Below are 15,756 nucleotides of genomic sequence, written 5' to 3' on the forward strand. Positions count from 1 at the left end.
CACATTTAATAACTTAGTTTTCCATAATTATTCTTAATCCAACAAGGAACAAGGTACTAAAGTTTACCAAAACTTACCAAAAATCAACCCATTGTAACACCACACCGCGTGCTTTTGAGCTTAAATTTCCTCCAAAGCTTGAATCTGAGCCCAAACATAATGGATATTGTCAGTTTTATCCCAAAACAAATGAATATCCAAAATTTTCCAAGAAAAACTTAAGACTCAAATCTTACCCAAAATTAACCAAGATTCCGACGAAAAACAAACCAAAAGGGCGCAATAACAGATGGATGTGTAGGATCCACACTGAAGGGGTCTTTGAGCGAAAGTTGATCTCTCAAATCCCAATTCTTTACAGAATCACAATTTTATAGAGAAGAGAAAAAGATTATGCATTTAATTTTAATCATGCATCGTGCTTTTAAGAGATACAGAATAAATTAAAGGGTTTCAGAAAACACTTACCTTTGAATACGATCTTCAATGATTCCTTCGAACACCACCACGACGGCAACCTCGATTTTCTCTAATGAGAATCCAGGAGGTATGGGCTTTGGTGAAAATGGATTTGTAAGAGGGAAAGAAGATTGAGAGATGAGGGAATTATTTTCTAAGATTTTTCATACCACAACCTTCTGTCTTACAGGAACAGGAAAAAGAAGATACAACCTCTATTAACCACCCACAACAAACGTGGGTGTAGAGAAAATTGGGGAAGGAAGTTAATTCTCTCCCAATAAATCAAATATTAAATAACCAATTTTAAAAAATTAATTAATTAATTAATTAGTAATATATATATATATTTAAACTATATGTTACATCACGTATAACATATAACCTATGATTTTTATATTGTATCTGATGAAAACGATAGAAGAAAAGAGAACTCAAGGTTTACGTGGAAAACCCTAGAATCATGGAGAAAAAACCACGATAAAGATTGATTTTTTATTATTGATTTGATACACATAATACAAGGAGAATGCTCAAATAAATAGACAAGAGGAAACCCTAGGGGTCTTGTGAATTACAAAAATACCCCTAGGTTAAACTACTATTTTCAACACTCCCCTTCAAGTTGGGGCGTAGATATCAATAAGGCCCAACTTGCTGACACAATATTCAAAGTTTTGTCTGAGCAACCATTTTGTGATCACATCTGCAACTTGTTGATTTGAAGGAATATAGGAAATGCATATGATTCCATTGTCTAATCTCTCCTTGATGAAATGTCTATCAATCTCTACATGTTTTGTTCTATCATACTGAACCGGATTATTTGCAATACTTATTGTTGCTTTATTCTCACAAAACAGTTTCATTGGAAGCTCACTATCTTGGTGAAAGTATGACAACACTTTCTTTAACCAAATCTCTTCACATATTCCTAAGCTCATGGCCCTGTACTCAACTTCAGCGTTGCTCCTAGCTACAACTCCCTGTTTTTTGCTTCTCCAAGTAAACAAGATTTCCCCAGACAAAAGTGCAATACATAGATGTTGACTTTCTATCAACAACAGAACCTGCCCAGACAGAATCGGTGTAAGTTTCAATGCACCTTTTATCGGACTTTCTGAACATTAAGCCCTTACCAGGAGTTTCCATCAAATATCGTAAAATACGCTCAACAACTGTCATATGTTCCTTATAGGGAGCTTGCATAAACTGACTGACAACACTCACTGTATAGGATATATCGAGTCTCGTGTGAGATAGATAGATTAACTTCCCAACTAATCGCTGATATCTTTCCTTGTTGATAGGAACTCTGTTATCTATATTACTAAGCTTTGCATTGTACTCTACCGGAGTGTCAACGGATTTACACCCTGTCATACCTGTCTCTCTGAGTAAGTCAAGGGTGTACTTTCGTTGAGACACTAAAATACCTTCTTTAGATCGAACCACTTCCATCCTGAGAAAATATCTTAACTTCCCAAGGTCTTTGATTTCAAACTCTTCGACCATTTTTGTTTTAAGTCTCATAATTTCATCATCATTGTCAACAGGTAGCACAATATCATCGACATATATAATGAGAACTGCAATCTTCCCTGAAATTGACTTCTTTGTAAATAGTGTGTGATTTGAGTGTCCCTGATGATACCCTTGTGCCTTGACAAAGGTGGTAAATCTGTCAAACCAAGCCATCAGGGACTGTTTCAACCCATATAGTGACTTCCTCAGTCTGCACACCCGGTGTTTGAATTAACTCTCAAAACCGGGGGAGGACTCATGTAGACTTCCTCTTCAAGTTTCCCATCCAAGGACGCATTTTTTACATCCAGTTGGTGAATATGCCAATCCTTATTCACAACAACAGATAACAACACCTGGACAGTATTAAGCTTGGCTACGGGGGAGAATGTCTCAGAATAATCTACTCTAAAGGTTTGAGTAAAGCCTTTGGCAATCAATCTGGCCTTATACCTGTTGATAGTCCCATCAAACTTATATTTTGTGGTAAAAACCTAATTGCATCCAACCATTTTGTGCCCAACGGGGAGAACGACTTGATCCCACGTCTTGTTTTTCTCAAGAGCTAGCATCTCTTTATAACAACTATTCATGGGTTTCCATTGCCACATCTATGATATTCGAAACCATTACTGTATGCAGACTGGTAATAAGAGCCTTGAACTCCGGTGAGAAGTTATTGTATCTAGTACCTTTCCTCAGAGCAATTGGAAGATCAAGAGAAGCATCATGACTTTCTATCTCGTCAAGTTTCCCACTATGCTCGATTGTCTGTTTTAGTGGTTCATTTTCAAAGGGGCCTTTAACATCATCAGCCTCTGTTTACCACTTTCATTCTCTGTGGACATTTCCTCAGTATTATTATTTTTAGCTGTCTCTCCATCTACCATGGTTTCCTTAGTGGTACTATTAATGCCTTCCTTATCTTTGTCCATTCTGCAAGTGTCAGTCTTAGCACAAGTATCAATATCATTAGTGTCATGTATACACATACCTGGAACTGAAACTAGGTCAGACACATGGACCGGAGCCAGAGAAACAACAGGTGGCACTGTTTCCTTCCTGAGATTTTTCCTATATTATATTATCCATGGAACCTGATTGGTAGGAAGGACAGAACTAACGTGCTTAGGCTCAGAAGACACCTCTAAGGGACCTGAATACATGGACCATTTAGTCTTTTCACTAGAACTCTTCCTCTGAAGATGACTAATGGGGAAGAAGGTTGATCCTCGAGAAAGGTAACATCCATGGACATGAAATATTTCGAGAAGGCGGGTGGTAACATTTATACCCACGTTAGTAGAGAGGATAACCAACAAAAACACATTTCTGGACACGTGGGGTAAATTTCGTGCAATTTAGACCATGGGTATGAACAAAGGCAACACAGCCAAATACTCGAATAGGAACATCTAGGATCAGATGGGTGGTTGGATATGTTTCTTTAAAACAATCGAGCGGATTATGGAAATTTAAAATACGAGAAGGCATGCGATTGATTAGATGGGCGGTAGTAAAAATAACATCCCCCCATAAGTAAGACGGAAGAGAACAGGCAACTTCCACCAAATGACGATTTTTGCATTCAACCACTCCATTTTGCTAAGGAGTGTAGGCACAAGAACTTTGGTGGATAATCCTCTTAGAAGCAAGGAGCTCCCGGAAAGAGATTAAAAAACTCGTGCCCATTGTCACTTCGCAAAATTGCAAGTTATGTGTTAAATTGGGTTTCTACAGTAGCATAGAATTGTTGGAAGACAGACGACACCTCAGACTTATCAATAAGAAGGAAGACCCAAGTAAGTCGAGTGTGGTCATCAATAAAGGTGACAAACTAGCATTTACCTGTAGAGGTGGTGATTAGTGAAGGACCCCATACATCATTGTGGACAAAGGTGAAGGGTTTGGATGGTTTGTGAGGTTGGGAATGAAAAGAGACTCGACTCTGTTTGGCTTGAATACACACATCACAATTCAAGGAAGATATATTAATATTACAAAACAAGTAAGGAAATAGATATTTCATGTATTGAAAATTGGGATGTCCAAGAAGAAAATGTCATAACATAAAATCATTCTCAGAAGTAGAAAAATTTAAAGAAATAAATCTGGTCTTATAACATTCCCTAGAGGAAATATCATCAGTCAGGAAATAAAGCCCTCTATCATGTCGGGTAGTGCCAATCGTCGTCCCTGAGTTCAGATCCTGAAACAAAACAGAGTCGGGTGAGAAAACAGCCTGACATCTCAGATCTCTTGTAATTTTATTGACAAATAACAAATTATACGATATCTTAGGAACATGCAACATATCACGTAATACTAAACCCTCAAACGGAGAGAGATTGCCTTTTCCTGCAACAAGGGCAAAAGACCCATCTACAATTCTAGTCTGTTCAATACCAGCGCCCTGACAGTATGAAATAAATTGATCAGATCAGCCAGTAAGACGATCTGTAGCTTATGAGTCAACAATCCAGTTTTTTTTTTTTTTTTTTTACCATTAATGCTAATAAGGCCAAAGGAGTGAACCGTACCTGGCTGCGCGCAATAGACTAACTCCAACAACACTCAAATTATTTTTACCATCTGTTGGAGTTTAATTCTGGGTATTTTCACCTGTCAAGTCACTCATAAGGGCACATCCAAGATTTGACTTGTCATGCGACTGACGTCATCTGCTATTTGGAGGTCTTCCATGCAACTTCCAACACCGGTCTTTTGTATGCCATGTATTTTTGTAGTGTTCATAGATCGGAGGGGGTTTCTTATCGCCATCAAACCCAGAAGACTTTATAGCAAAGGTAGCAGCATCAGTCGATGTCATTACTGGATTGTTCATGGCACTTGACATGTCCTCTTCCAGATGTATCTCTGAACATACCTTCATGAGAGAGGGTATAGGACGTTGGCCCAATATTCGACTCCGAACAACATCAAATTTCGAATTTAACATCCAGAAAGTCATAGACACGATCAGCTTTCTCAATCTTTGAATACTAAATTCCGTCATGTGCACAATTCCAAACTTTTTTCCGACACAAGTCCATCTCTTGCCATAATAGGGATAATTTATTGAAGTAGGACGTCACGTACATGGTCCCCTTCTTGCACTCATGAGCCTACTTCCGTAAGGTATATGGCCGAGATGCATTCTATCATATTGAATATAACTTCAGCAAAGCATCCTAAATGTCTTTTGGCGGTAGCAGCATAGAGTAACAGCCTGCCAATCTGGGATTTCATACTGTTAATCAAAACAGACTGCAACAACGAATCTTCCCCTTTCCAGATACGTTCTTGAGGATCTCCCGGTTCAGGTTTCAGTATCTCTCTCGTCAAGTACCCAAATTTATAGTGTTCTTCCAAATCCATTATGATTGATTGAGACTAGGAAAAATAGTTTTGGCCATTCAACTTTTCTCCAATAATGAATCCTACAGAATTCCCCATTGATCCAGATAAAATATTTGTAGTAGGTAAAACAGAGAAAAGGTTTATCAGATTCTCATAATATATTGGTAGGTTGATGGAGAACTCTGGTTGGACTGTTTGAGGGTTTGTGCCAAGAACTGTTCCAAAATCTGCAATCTGTTGTTGAAGATGGGCAAACAGTCGTTGAAGATCGTTTGGGCCATGAGTCGCACCGCTGTTGTTTGACGCGGCTAGGATATTCTGTCCGACATAGGGCCCTCAGCCTAGATTCAAAGACCTAACGCCAATCACCAAATTCAAGACCAATTGCTGCTGAGCAGAATCGGCTGGCCGCGAGCGGGAAGAACCAACGGCTAATGGTAGGGAAGTCGTCTGCGCACGAGGATCCGCCGCGAGTGGAGACGGCGCCGTTTGCGCGTGGGAGGACTAGGTGAAAAATCGTCGGTTGCTAGACTAAGTCGATTGACTCCGAGTGGCTGAATCCACGATCAGCTAGTTAGAGTCGGGCGTCGGCTGAAGTAGGTTGGGCAGTGCGGCTTGAAGATAACGTTCGACGCTTGTTTGTATGGCTACTATGATATCGACATTTACAGCTCTACCAATTCCAATGGAGGCTACTGAAGGGGACTCCGGTTGATTCTCGTCGATGACAGTTAGGATTTCGTCGCCATGCTTTGATACCATGATGAAAAAGAGAGAAGAAAAGAGAACTCAAGGTTTATGTGGAAAACCCTAGAATCAGGGAGAAAAAAACCACAATAGAGACTGATTTTTTATTATTGATTTGATATACAGAATACAAGGAGAATGCTCAAATAAATAGACAAGAGGAAATCCTAGGGGTCTGGTAAATTACAAAAATACCCTTATATTAAACTATTATTTTCAACAGTATCAAATACAATATAGTTTATAGTTCAATTTTCTCTCACCAACGACTTTTAATATAAATCAAATTTACATTAAATTTAATTATATGAATCCAATTCATATAATTAATATTTGAATCATATTCACATGTTTATTTTCTCTCATAAATACTTAATATTATAATGTATCAAATACATTATAGTAATTATATCATATATAATTAAAATTAACTAATTATATCATATATAATTGATTCCCTCAATTAATTTGAATAATTCAAATTAATCCAAAAAATGATTCTCATTTAATCCTCTTAAGCTATCGAGGAGACCTCGTGGACATGTAGCTTGGAGCTTCAACGGTATGCGAATAATTAGTTAAACTCTTTAATTAAATTATTTATCATCTGTTAATTGTCGGGTACTCTACTAAAGACCGACAACTGCACTCCTCGCACTGCAGATATATTTCTGTGTCCATTGGATATAACCAATTAACAGTACGATGACCCTTCACAAATTGCTCGTAAGTACAGTTGGGCCAAAATTTTTGTCCCTATAGTTACATCTAACTTCTTAAGTACCATTGATCCCTCTAATGAGCAATAAATCATGATCCAACAATAATCATGAAGGAAATCGAAAACGAGGATTTCCATGAGCAGCGGAAGAATTTTTCCAAATTTCAATCGTATATGAAAATTACAATTACAATCACAAACAGAAACAGAAACGGACACATGCGATTATGCATAAAATAGAAATTACAGCATGCTTTACTACAGATCAAGGACAAGAATCAACAAACCTTTGCAGACTCATCTTCAAGTTTCTTGATCACGGACGCTCGATCACAGCAACACACAAACGTTCGTCCAACATGACCGCTACACTGCACGAACATCGCGCACTTGAACTAAGCGATCGCCAAGGTCACAAACACCCCGAACACTGCGAATGGCCTCCACAGAACCTCAACAGTGTCGAGTTGAGTATGATACCACCAAGAAGGTTACCTTGGTATTCTCAGTATGAGAATCTAGAAGGTGAGCTCTGTATGGACTTGGTTAGAGGCAGAAAACAGAAGGAACCACAATCATGTAAATGATTGAGCAAGTGGGAGATGCAACAACCTATCGTATAGGTCGATGCCCAATCGTTTAGTAAAAGCTATGCGATCGTTTAGCTCATCATCTAGCTGAGTGTCTATCGTGTAAGAACATTCCATGATCGTTTAGCTAACTCCAAGCTATCGCTTAGTAAATCATATTTTCTTAACAAATCTCCGTGAGAACTTTCCGAGATTGGAAATTTCAAATTAACAAATTTTTTGCAAATCCTTTTCTTTTCTTACTAAAATTAGGAAAACATTTTTCCTTTTATCTCACGGTTACCATGAAACCATCAATAACCTCCCACTTAATTGGTTATTAGAGAAAAAGAGATAATTATCTAATAATTAATATTATTATAAATATAAATGATAACTAACTAATATTATTATAAATATAAATGATAACTAACTTACCATAATATATTTATAACCTATAGTTTTAATATTTCATCTCATAAAACATATAAACCATAGCTCTTTTTCTATTCCATGGCACTTAATGTAAATCCCATTTACATTAATCCTCCACTTGATGTATCTTATACACCATACCAATCATATCATATATAATTGAATTACCTCTTGTCAATTTGAAAATTTCAAATCAACACCAAGAACTGATCCTCAACTTGAATCCATTGAGCTACCAAGGGGACCTTATGGACCTGTAGCTCGAAGCTCCAATGGTACATAAATAACTAACTAAACTCTTTAGTCACGGGATCCACCATCTGTTAACTGTCAAACACTCCACTAAAGATCAACAACTGAACTCTCGTTACCACAGATATATTATGTGTCCATCTTAACCAATCGGAAGTGCGACAACCCTTCACATATCGCTTGTAAGTACAGCTCGACCAATAATCGTAATGCCCCTGTAGTTACATTTAACTCCTTAAGTACCATTAATCCCTCTAATGAACATAAGTCATAGTCTTACTATGACTGAGTCCTCTCTTCCAAAGAGAAGTTGTAGCCACTATGTTTGAGCCCCAGAATCAGCCCTTAAGGGAGCAATCTATCTACTTACCCCTACTTCGAGGAAGGAGTGAATTCCATCTTGTGTAATTGAGTTCCCAGCTCCCAGATCAAACAAGTCCCCAAAAAGGTAGGCATGTTGAGCTGGCAATCTGGTCACTCTCATCTATATTAATTAAAAGACCACCCTCAAAGGCAAGAGTTCCCAAAACACCCAGGATTGAGGTCGTGTCACCTATGGTCGTTTAGATAAGATGTAAGTCTCCAGTATCAACGGTGTTATATATAGAGTCTAGTCATCTCGTGGTCTAGTCTTATACAAACTCTTTATATAGGAAACCCCCGTTCGCATGTCTCCACATGAATGGTCAAAATCTACCATTTGTAGTAGTTTACAACATTTGCAAACCTCTACAAAGTGGGTCGTATCCATAGTGTTGCAAGGATCAGGTATCCCACCTTAATCCTTATAGTACAAACCTATTTAGGTTATCACTTAAGACATGATCCACTTGTATATCTCATATACATGCTTAAATTTACATAAGATAACCATAGAGCTTTGTTTATTGGATATGAGTAAATGCCATAATGAAATAACAGTTATTTTATTCATAAATCAATATGTACAATTACAAACAATGAGACTCTGGGAGAATTAGGACACTAATCCCAACAGATCAAACTCCTCTCGGGCTAGGATAAAGTGTGACCCCACATTGTTCAAGTCCTGGAATCAACCCTTAAGAGAGCAATTTATCTACTTGCCTCGACATTAGGGAAAAAATGAATTCCTTCTTGTGTAGTTGTGTTCCTAACTCCCCAATTGGAGGAATCCCCAAAATGGTAGGTTTGTTGAGTTGGCGATCTAGCCACACTCACCTATACAAATTAAAGGACCGCCTTCATAGACAAGAGTTCATAACTCACTCAGGATTCAGGTCATGTTACCTATGGTCATCCTGGTGAAATGTAAGTCTCTATTATGAACGATGTTATATAATGAGACTAAATATTTGTGGTCTGATCTTATACAAACTTCTTTGTATAGAATATCCTCGCTCACATGTCTCCACATAAGTGATCAGGATCAGATCATTTGTAGCACTTACAACAATTGTAACACCTACAAAGTGGGTCATATTCGTAGTGTCACCAGAATAAGGTATCCAACCTTATCCATCTACTACATACTATTTAGATTATCACTTAAACATGATCCATCCGTATGTCTCTACATATATGTTTGAGCTACAAGATAACTCTGGATGTTAGTTTATTGGTTTGTGGTTAATGCAACAACAAATGAAATAAAACATCATATATTTTATTAAATAAATAATAAGTTTGTATAGTACAATTACAAACTATAGGACCTTACAAGATTTAGGACATCAACCCCAATAGACTGGTCGGAGACGCACGAACGACGACTGGGCTCAACGGCGGAGGAACCCAATGGACGCATGCGAACGACGGCACGTTGGCTGGAGCACTTAGTTTCAAATCTAGAACAGGGTCGGATTACTGGGCTAAGGAGGCATCAGACAGACTAGCAATGAAGCTTCGACTTTGGCGGCGTAAGGATCCGACGGAGAAAGGCTGAAGAAGCCGAAAACTGGGTGAGAACTCCGATCGACAGTGATGGGTTTTGGCGATGTAACTAAGGTGTGAAGGAGAAATACCGGGGTGTCTCGGTGTGTGAATCAGGGGGGAGAGAGAGAAATTGAACTTTCCTTTTTTTTATTTCTTTTTTTATTTTCTTTTTAAAACTAATAACTTTAACTCCAAACTTCTAAATATATATAAACCCCTTTCCCTCTACTCTTCCAAAAAAAAAAAATCCAAATCTTTTCTAGATTTAAAATCCAAAATTCTTTTGGGAAAATAATTCCAAATCAACTATCTCAATTAATCAATTTAATTTAATTAACTTCTAAAAAAATCCAAGATTCCTAATTTTAATTTAAAAATTTTCAAATTAAATTAAAATTGAAACAATTTGACATAAATCCCAAATTTTCCTTAAACAAATTTAAATTCTAAAATTTTTCTCTCAACAAAAATAAAATTGAATTATCCTTTCCCAATGATCCAATTTATCCTTCAAAAATCTAAAATAATCTTCAAAATTTACAAAATAACTGAATTTAAATTACATAAAAAATTGGGATGTCATAGTAATTGTTACTGCTATCATTAGCGTTTGATCATAAATATTAATTGTAACCATAAATATGATAGATTTATAATTATAATTAAATGCAATCAAAAGCAACCCAATTATATTTGCAATTCAACCTTATTACAATTGATCGATCAATGAAATCTCATTACGATTACACTAACTTTCATTATGTACTAATAAAAATTGCCTTAAATCGACACAACCTCTAAAGACGTTCAAGTATATAAATCAATATTTGTCCAATTTTTTTTCTCGAAAAAAGAAAAAAGAATTAGGGAAGGGCTTTTGATTGTAGGTGAGGTGGGGGTAGGGGACCCTAAGTTTATTAGCAATGGGCGTGGGGAACAAACTTTGTACTTCTTTATCTTCTTCTCTATTTATTTAAAAAAAATTATCATTTTTATTTAAAGGCTAAAAAAATAATAATGTTTGTTGCATCCCCACGCTACCAAACATTTGGCCTTACCATTCCACACACCCTTTTTACTACTTCTTTTCCACTCTCTTTTGGGTCCCAACCATTTTCTTGTGGGACCCTTCTTTATAATTTCATTGACTTAACCCAAAGTTTAAGGAATTTGCTCGGAGTGAAAATTTTAAATTAATTGGACTTTGTTAGAGAAGTCATTATTACTAAGTTGGGGTAACTTCTTTTTATCTTCTTTGTTTGTTAATGACTTTTTTTTTTTATTTTAGCGATCACAATAGACTGAAATGATGAAAATGTGATTCTTAAACTTTTAAATATTTACTGATACAAATATTCTGTTGGAATGTTTTGAATATGTCATCTGACCTTTCGAATGACCAAATATAAGAGTCTTGTTGTCTGATTAACGAGTCAGGGTCTAGAAACAACACTTCCTAATGAGGGTTTGGGGGTAATAAGATTAGAGGTGGGCAATATATCAAAATTCTCTAACCCTAAAGGTGTATATGTAATATGTAATATGGTATTTATCTCTAATAATGAATATATGTCATTTCTCTCTATTTGTGGATATAGTTAACAAACTGTTAGTGAACTATGTAAATTTTTATGTCGATCTCTCTAAACTGTCGATTTCATAACATATTATTTATCAAAATAAATTAACAAAGTGGAGATCTATGTCAAATTTCTATTCATGATCAATATTAAAACTTTAATACAAGATTCAAATACTACAATTAAACAAAAAAGTTAGAAAATTTCAACATAGTCAATAGCTTCTTTAAAAGGAAAAAAAAAATCTAAATTGGATTTGAACCATTAAAAAAAACTGAATGTCCAATTTTTCATTCTTCTGTATTATCAATTAACACATCTTTTAAAAGACTCCTCTCATCCATTATTTTCCCCCTTTCTTGACCTAGTGTTCCAACTCAACTAAGCATCATTAGGGGTCCATTTCATCCTTTGAATTATCCTCAAAATTCAGCAACAAATTAATATATATTTACCTTTTCATTTGAACTTTATTCATTATATACACCTAATCCTATAATAATGTCATCTAAATCTCAAAGATGTCTTCATGGTGTTTTAGGATTAATTAAATTATAAAATCGATATTTTGATAAGGTGTAACACTCTTGAAATAAGAAGTGGTACTAAGTAAACGAACATCTAGTTTAGAGATGTGGTAGCATAAATACACAAGACAAAGAGAATGACAGACTTTTAAAATGCCCTTTAGTAACTTAAAGTTCATTTCCAATTATGCTTACATTAATACATAATTTATCTCTCTAGATTTCTGTTATTTCTAATACCAAACAAGTGACAATAATTTATCACTTTTAAAAAGTATATAAATCAAACTTAAAATCTGTTTTCTCCTTATCATGTTATATTTGTTGTTGTTGTTTTTTTTTTTTTTTTATCAATTTGAATAATGGAATTATTAAAAAAAAATAAAAGGAAATTAAATTATCCTAATCAAAATCATAATAATTGTATAAACAATTAATTAAACAAACAAATAGGCACATAGTAGGGAGTGAAAAAGGAGAATCTAAATCTACAGAGTAAAATCAATATTGGTTTGAATGTTATGAACATAGGACAGATCAATTGGTTGTATTTTTGTCCAATCGCCCATAGCCGCTGGGCCCCATGCCAGCCTGGGAATATGGTACTTTTAGAGCGTGTTATACACGTGACCCACTCCGATTTTAGTTATGGATGAAACTAATAATCCTCGAGTTAATTTGAACATAACTCAATCTATTTAGATATATGTCACCGATCAAAGTTTCGAGAATTGAATTCTTTCCATTCTAAATGCTGAATTAAAAAAAAAAAAAATTGGTCAATTAACAAGTTTGATTGATCTAAACTTTAGAAAAAGAATGTCGAAAAGATCTACCTATTAAACTACTAGAATCACATATTTATTAAACACGAAATTAAAATATTGAATTTATGTTAAAATTCAATTTTTTGTTTAATAATTTTGTAAGCTTTTAAAATTTGTCAAAACGTCGAGTATCTTAAAAATTGATTAGGCACAAAACTCAAATTTTCAAAATTTTCAGTGATCTATTAAACATAGCAAATAAATTAGTTTATGGATTTATAATAAGACAGTTATCAAGTTCAAGAATTTTTTATATACATTTATTTAAGTTTAATATCATAGAATAGGAGATTGAACAATCAACCACCTAAATGATAATTAAAAAGTTAGGGAGAATTTTGACAACTATAATTAATAATATTTTTAAATTAATGATAATCATTGTAACTATGCATAAACTAGGGAGAATTCTGGCAACTACAATTAATAATATTTTAAGGTTAAATTTAAATTTTAGTTTCTTGAATTTTACGAATTTAATTTTTGAACTTTCAAAATATGAATTAATGTATTTTAAAAATATAAATGTACTTAATATAAAATTAAAAGTTTAGACCTTCATTGAACATAAAAATAAAATTCATATCTAATAAATGAAATAATTTTTGAAATTTCTAATTTTTTTTAGAGATATATCCTATACAAAATTAAAAGTTCATGTTTCAAACACAAAATTGAAAGTTTAGGGATTAATTAGATCAAATTCTCAATGGTGTTTGACTCTAGTAGTTGGAATTCAAAAGAGTGAAATTGTATTTTTATTTGGTCTAAGGAGTTTATGGTCCTACTGCTTCCAGTTTATATTTTATTCACTTTTTACCCTATGAGCCTACGACTTTTCTTTGAACTTTATAACTCAACTCTTTGTCCTGAACACCTCTTTAAAGTTTAGTAACTAAACTTGTAAATTAACTCTAATTTAACGCAAAACTCTCAAGTCAACTAGATATCCTATTTTCATAGGATAAGTATTGTGGCAATTAAGCCATGAGTCCTTTCAATGAAGTTTCTTTCACCAACCATTAGACTTTTCTATTGACTAGGACTTTTTCCCATCAAGAACGTACTCTTATCTTTGGCCTCTCAAGGAACCTTTTTCTACAAATTCTCTCTACCATATGTATAATCACTTGACATTTGATAACTATAGTCCTTTTGATAAGACAATTTATATATTTTGAACATTATTTTTGTCTCACTTGCTCTATTGACATTACAAACTATTCAACAAATTAGTCACTAAATTCGAGCATATCAACGATTCGAGGTCTATGTTAAATTACCACCCTCGCAATTTGTTACAATTAAATAAAAAGAAAAATGTATGTTTGTTAAATTACAATTTTTTTCATTGAATTTTCTATTATGTTTCTATTAGATCTAAAATCACGTAACATAAAATTGAAAAGTCGAATGAGCACATAATTTGGTTGTGATTTTTAAAACATGTTGAATTAGTCACGAAATTGAAAAAGTTTAAGGACTTATAATTAGAAACAAAATTGAATGTTCAGAGACTTTATTTTAAGATACTTCTAAGCTTTAGAGATCTATTGTATACCCTAATTAAAGATTTGGTACTTATTAGACCATCCTTAAAATTCTAGGCCTATTTGCCAAAATCTTGAAAATTTAGGACTAAATCAATAATTTAGCCTAAGAGAGTTTTTATGGTCCTGCTTTCCTAAGTTATTCTTGGAATCCTTTTCTTCTCGCTAATAATTAACATGCTTTTCTTCCTCATTCAGTAAGATTGATTGTTCAGTAAGAGAGAGGTTTAAAAAACGTTTTGACTGAGAAATCCGTCGGGGCCCTTTTACCAAGTCTACCATCTCGAAGATGATAGAGGGCCAATTATCATCTCGGCAATAGCGTTAAAAGTGGCATTTTCCCTTCTTCACTCACGCAATATTGCTGGATCGAGCATTCGCCCATTGTCCAAGACTCTCCATTGCTGCCCTCCCCCCCATCTCGTGTAAAAATACACCAGCAGCGTAATGGTTAAAAAAATCTAGAAATATTTCTTTTGTGTTTGTAGTTATATTTTTGTTTGAAGATTTTTTTTTAATTATTTTAAGGAATTTTGAATCAAGGTCATCGTTAAAGCAATTAATTGCATATTTTCCACGACAAAACCTATCTTTGTCTATGTCATCAATACGGCAGCAACAAATGCTAGTCACAATATGGGTTTCAACGAAAAAGATTTAGTCATTAGTAAAGTAGAAGTCAATCATGAGTCAACTGAGAGGATCATTACTAACCCATTAGCATCATTGAGATCATCTCGCGCATAAGAGGGCATTTTTTGAATGAGAAGATTCTCTTTCTACACTGACGATATATTCCACCTCTTCCTTCCTTCCTTGCTCGCTTCAGAATATTCCTTCCTGATGGGACTTCCTATTGTTTTGTAGTAATCAAAGGAAAGTTAAATAGAATTTCACATTGATTTTAATTGATTGAATCAGTTTAGTTAGAGAACTACTTGGACTGCTTTACAAGCGATAATAGACCAAGGGAATGGGTACACATTGGTTACCATGGGCAGAATAGTGGTACAATACCACTTTATCATTTGGCAACCAAGGGAGTTGGTAAATCTGTATTTGGGGTTCATAATTATAAGATGATATTCTTTGATACATTGTAAAATAGAGAAAAAGAAGAATAAAAAGTTCCTCAATAAATGTACAAAATAGAGAAAAGAAAAAGGAAGATGGAGTTCCTCAATAAAATTGCAAACTTCAATCATTTTTACTATTGAAGTTGAGTTATTTAATATCAATTTATTAATTTGGTGGCCAAACCATCCAAAATAATTTATGATTTATGATTTAG

At 34.5% G+C, this 15,756-nt stretch overlaps 2 protein-coding genes across 2 annotated transcripts; both read right to left on the minus strand.

Annotated features, from left to right (window-relative positions):
* Positions 1-1,431: 1,431 nt before the first annotated feature.
* On the minus strand, positions 1,432-2,157 carry LOC120079273 (uncharacterized mitochondrial protein AtMg00810-like). Its single transcript, XM_039033429.1, has one exon. The coding sequence runs from the start codon at positions 2,155-2,157 to the stop codon at positions 1,432-1,434; it is 726 nt and encodes a 241-aa protein (XP_038889357.1).
* A 32-nt stretch (positions 2,158-2,189) lies between these two features.
* On the minus strand, positions 2,190-4,999 carry LOC120079274. The gene is made up of 5 exons (XM_039033430.1): positions 4,871-4,999; positions 4,275-4,396; positions 2,871-3,045; positions 2,617-2,754; positions 2,190-2,477 (listed from the first exon to the last, which is right to left on the minus strand). The coding sequence occupies exons 1-5, from the start codon at positions 4,997-4,999 to the stop codon at positions 2,190-2,192; spliced, it is 852 nt and encodes a 283-aa protein (XP_038889358.1).
* Positions 5,000-15,756: the final 10,757 nt, after the last annotated feature.

Source organism: Benincasa hispida, chromosome 6, assembly GCF_009727055.1.
Source record: "Benincasa hispida cultivar B227 chromosome 6, ASM972705v1, whole genome shotgun sequence".
NCBI classification, from domain to species: Eukaryota; Viridiplantae; Streptophyta; class Magnoliopsida; order Cucurbitales; family Cucurbitaceae; genus Benincasa; species Benincasa hispida.

What these genes read in the sequence shown, in the direction of transcription:
- LOC120079273 (XM_039033429.1), bottom strand. Translation starts at nt 2,157, where the DNA reads ATGGCTTGGTTTGACAGATTTACCACCTTTGTCAAGGCACAAGGGTAT.
- LOC120079274 (XM_039033430.1), bottom strand. Translation starts at nt 4,999, where the DNA reads ATGACGGAATTTAGTATTCAAAGATTGAGAAAGCTGATCGTGTCTATG. An exon ending in TTGCATGTTCCTAAGATATC is followed by an intron (nt 3,046 to 4,274) that starts GTATAATTTGTT and finishes GAAAAATCTCAG; the next exon opens with GAAGGAAACAGTGCCACCTG. An exon ending in TTATTACCAGTCTGCATACA is followed by an intron (nt 2,478 to 2,616) that starts GTAATGGTTTCG and finishes GGATGCAATTAG; the next exon opens with GTTTTTACCACAAAATATAA.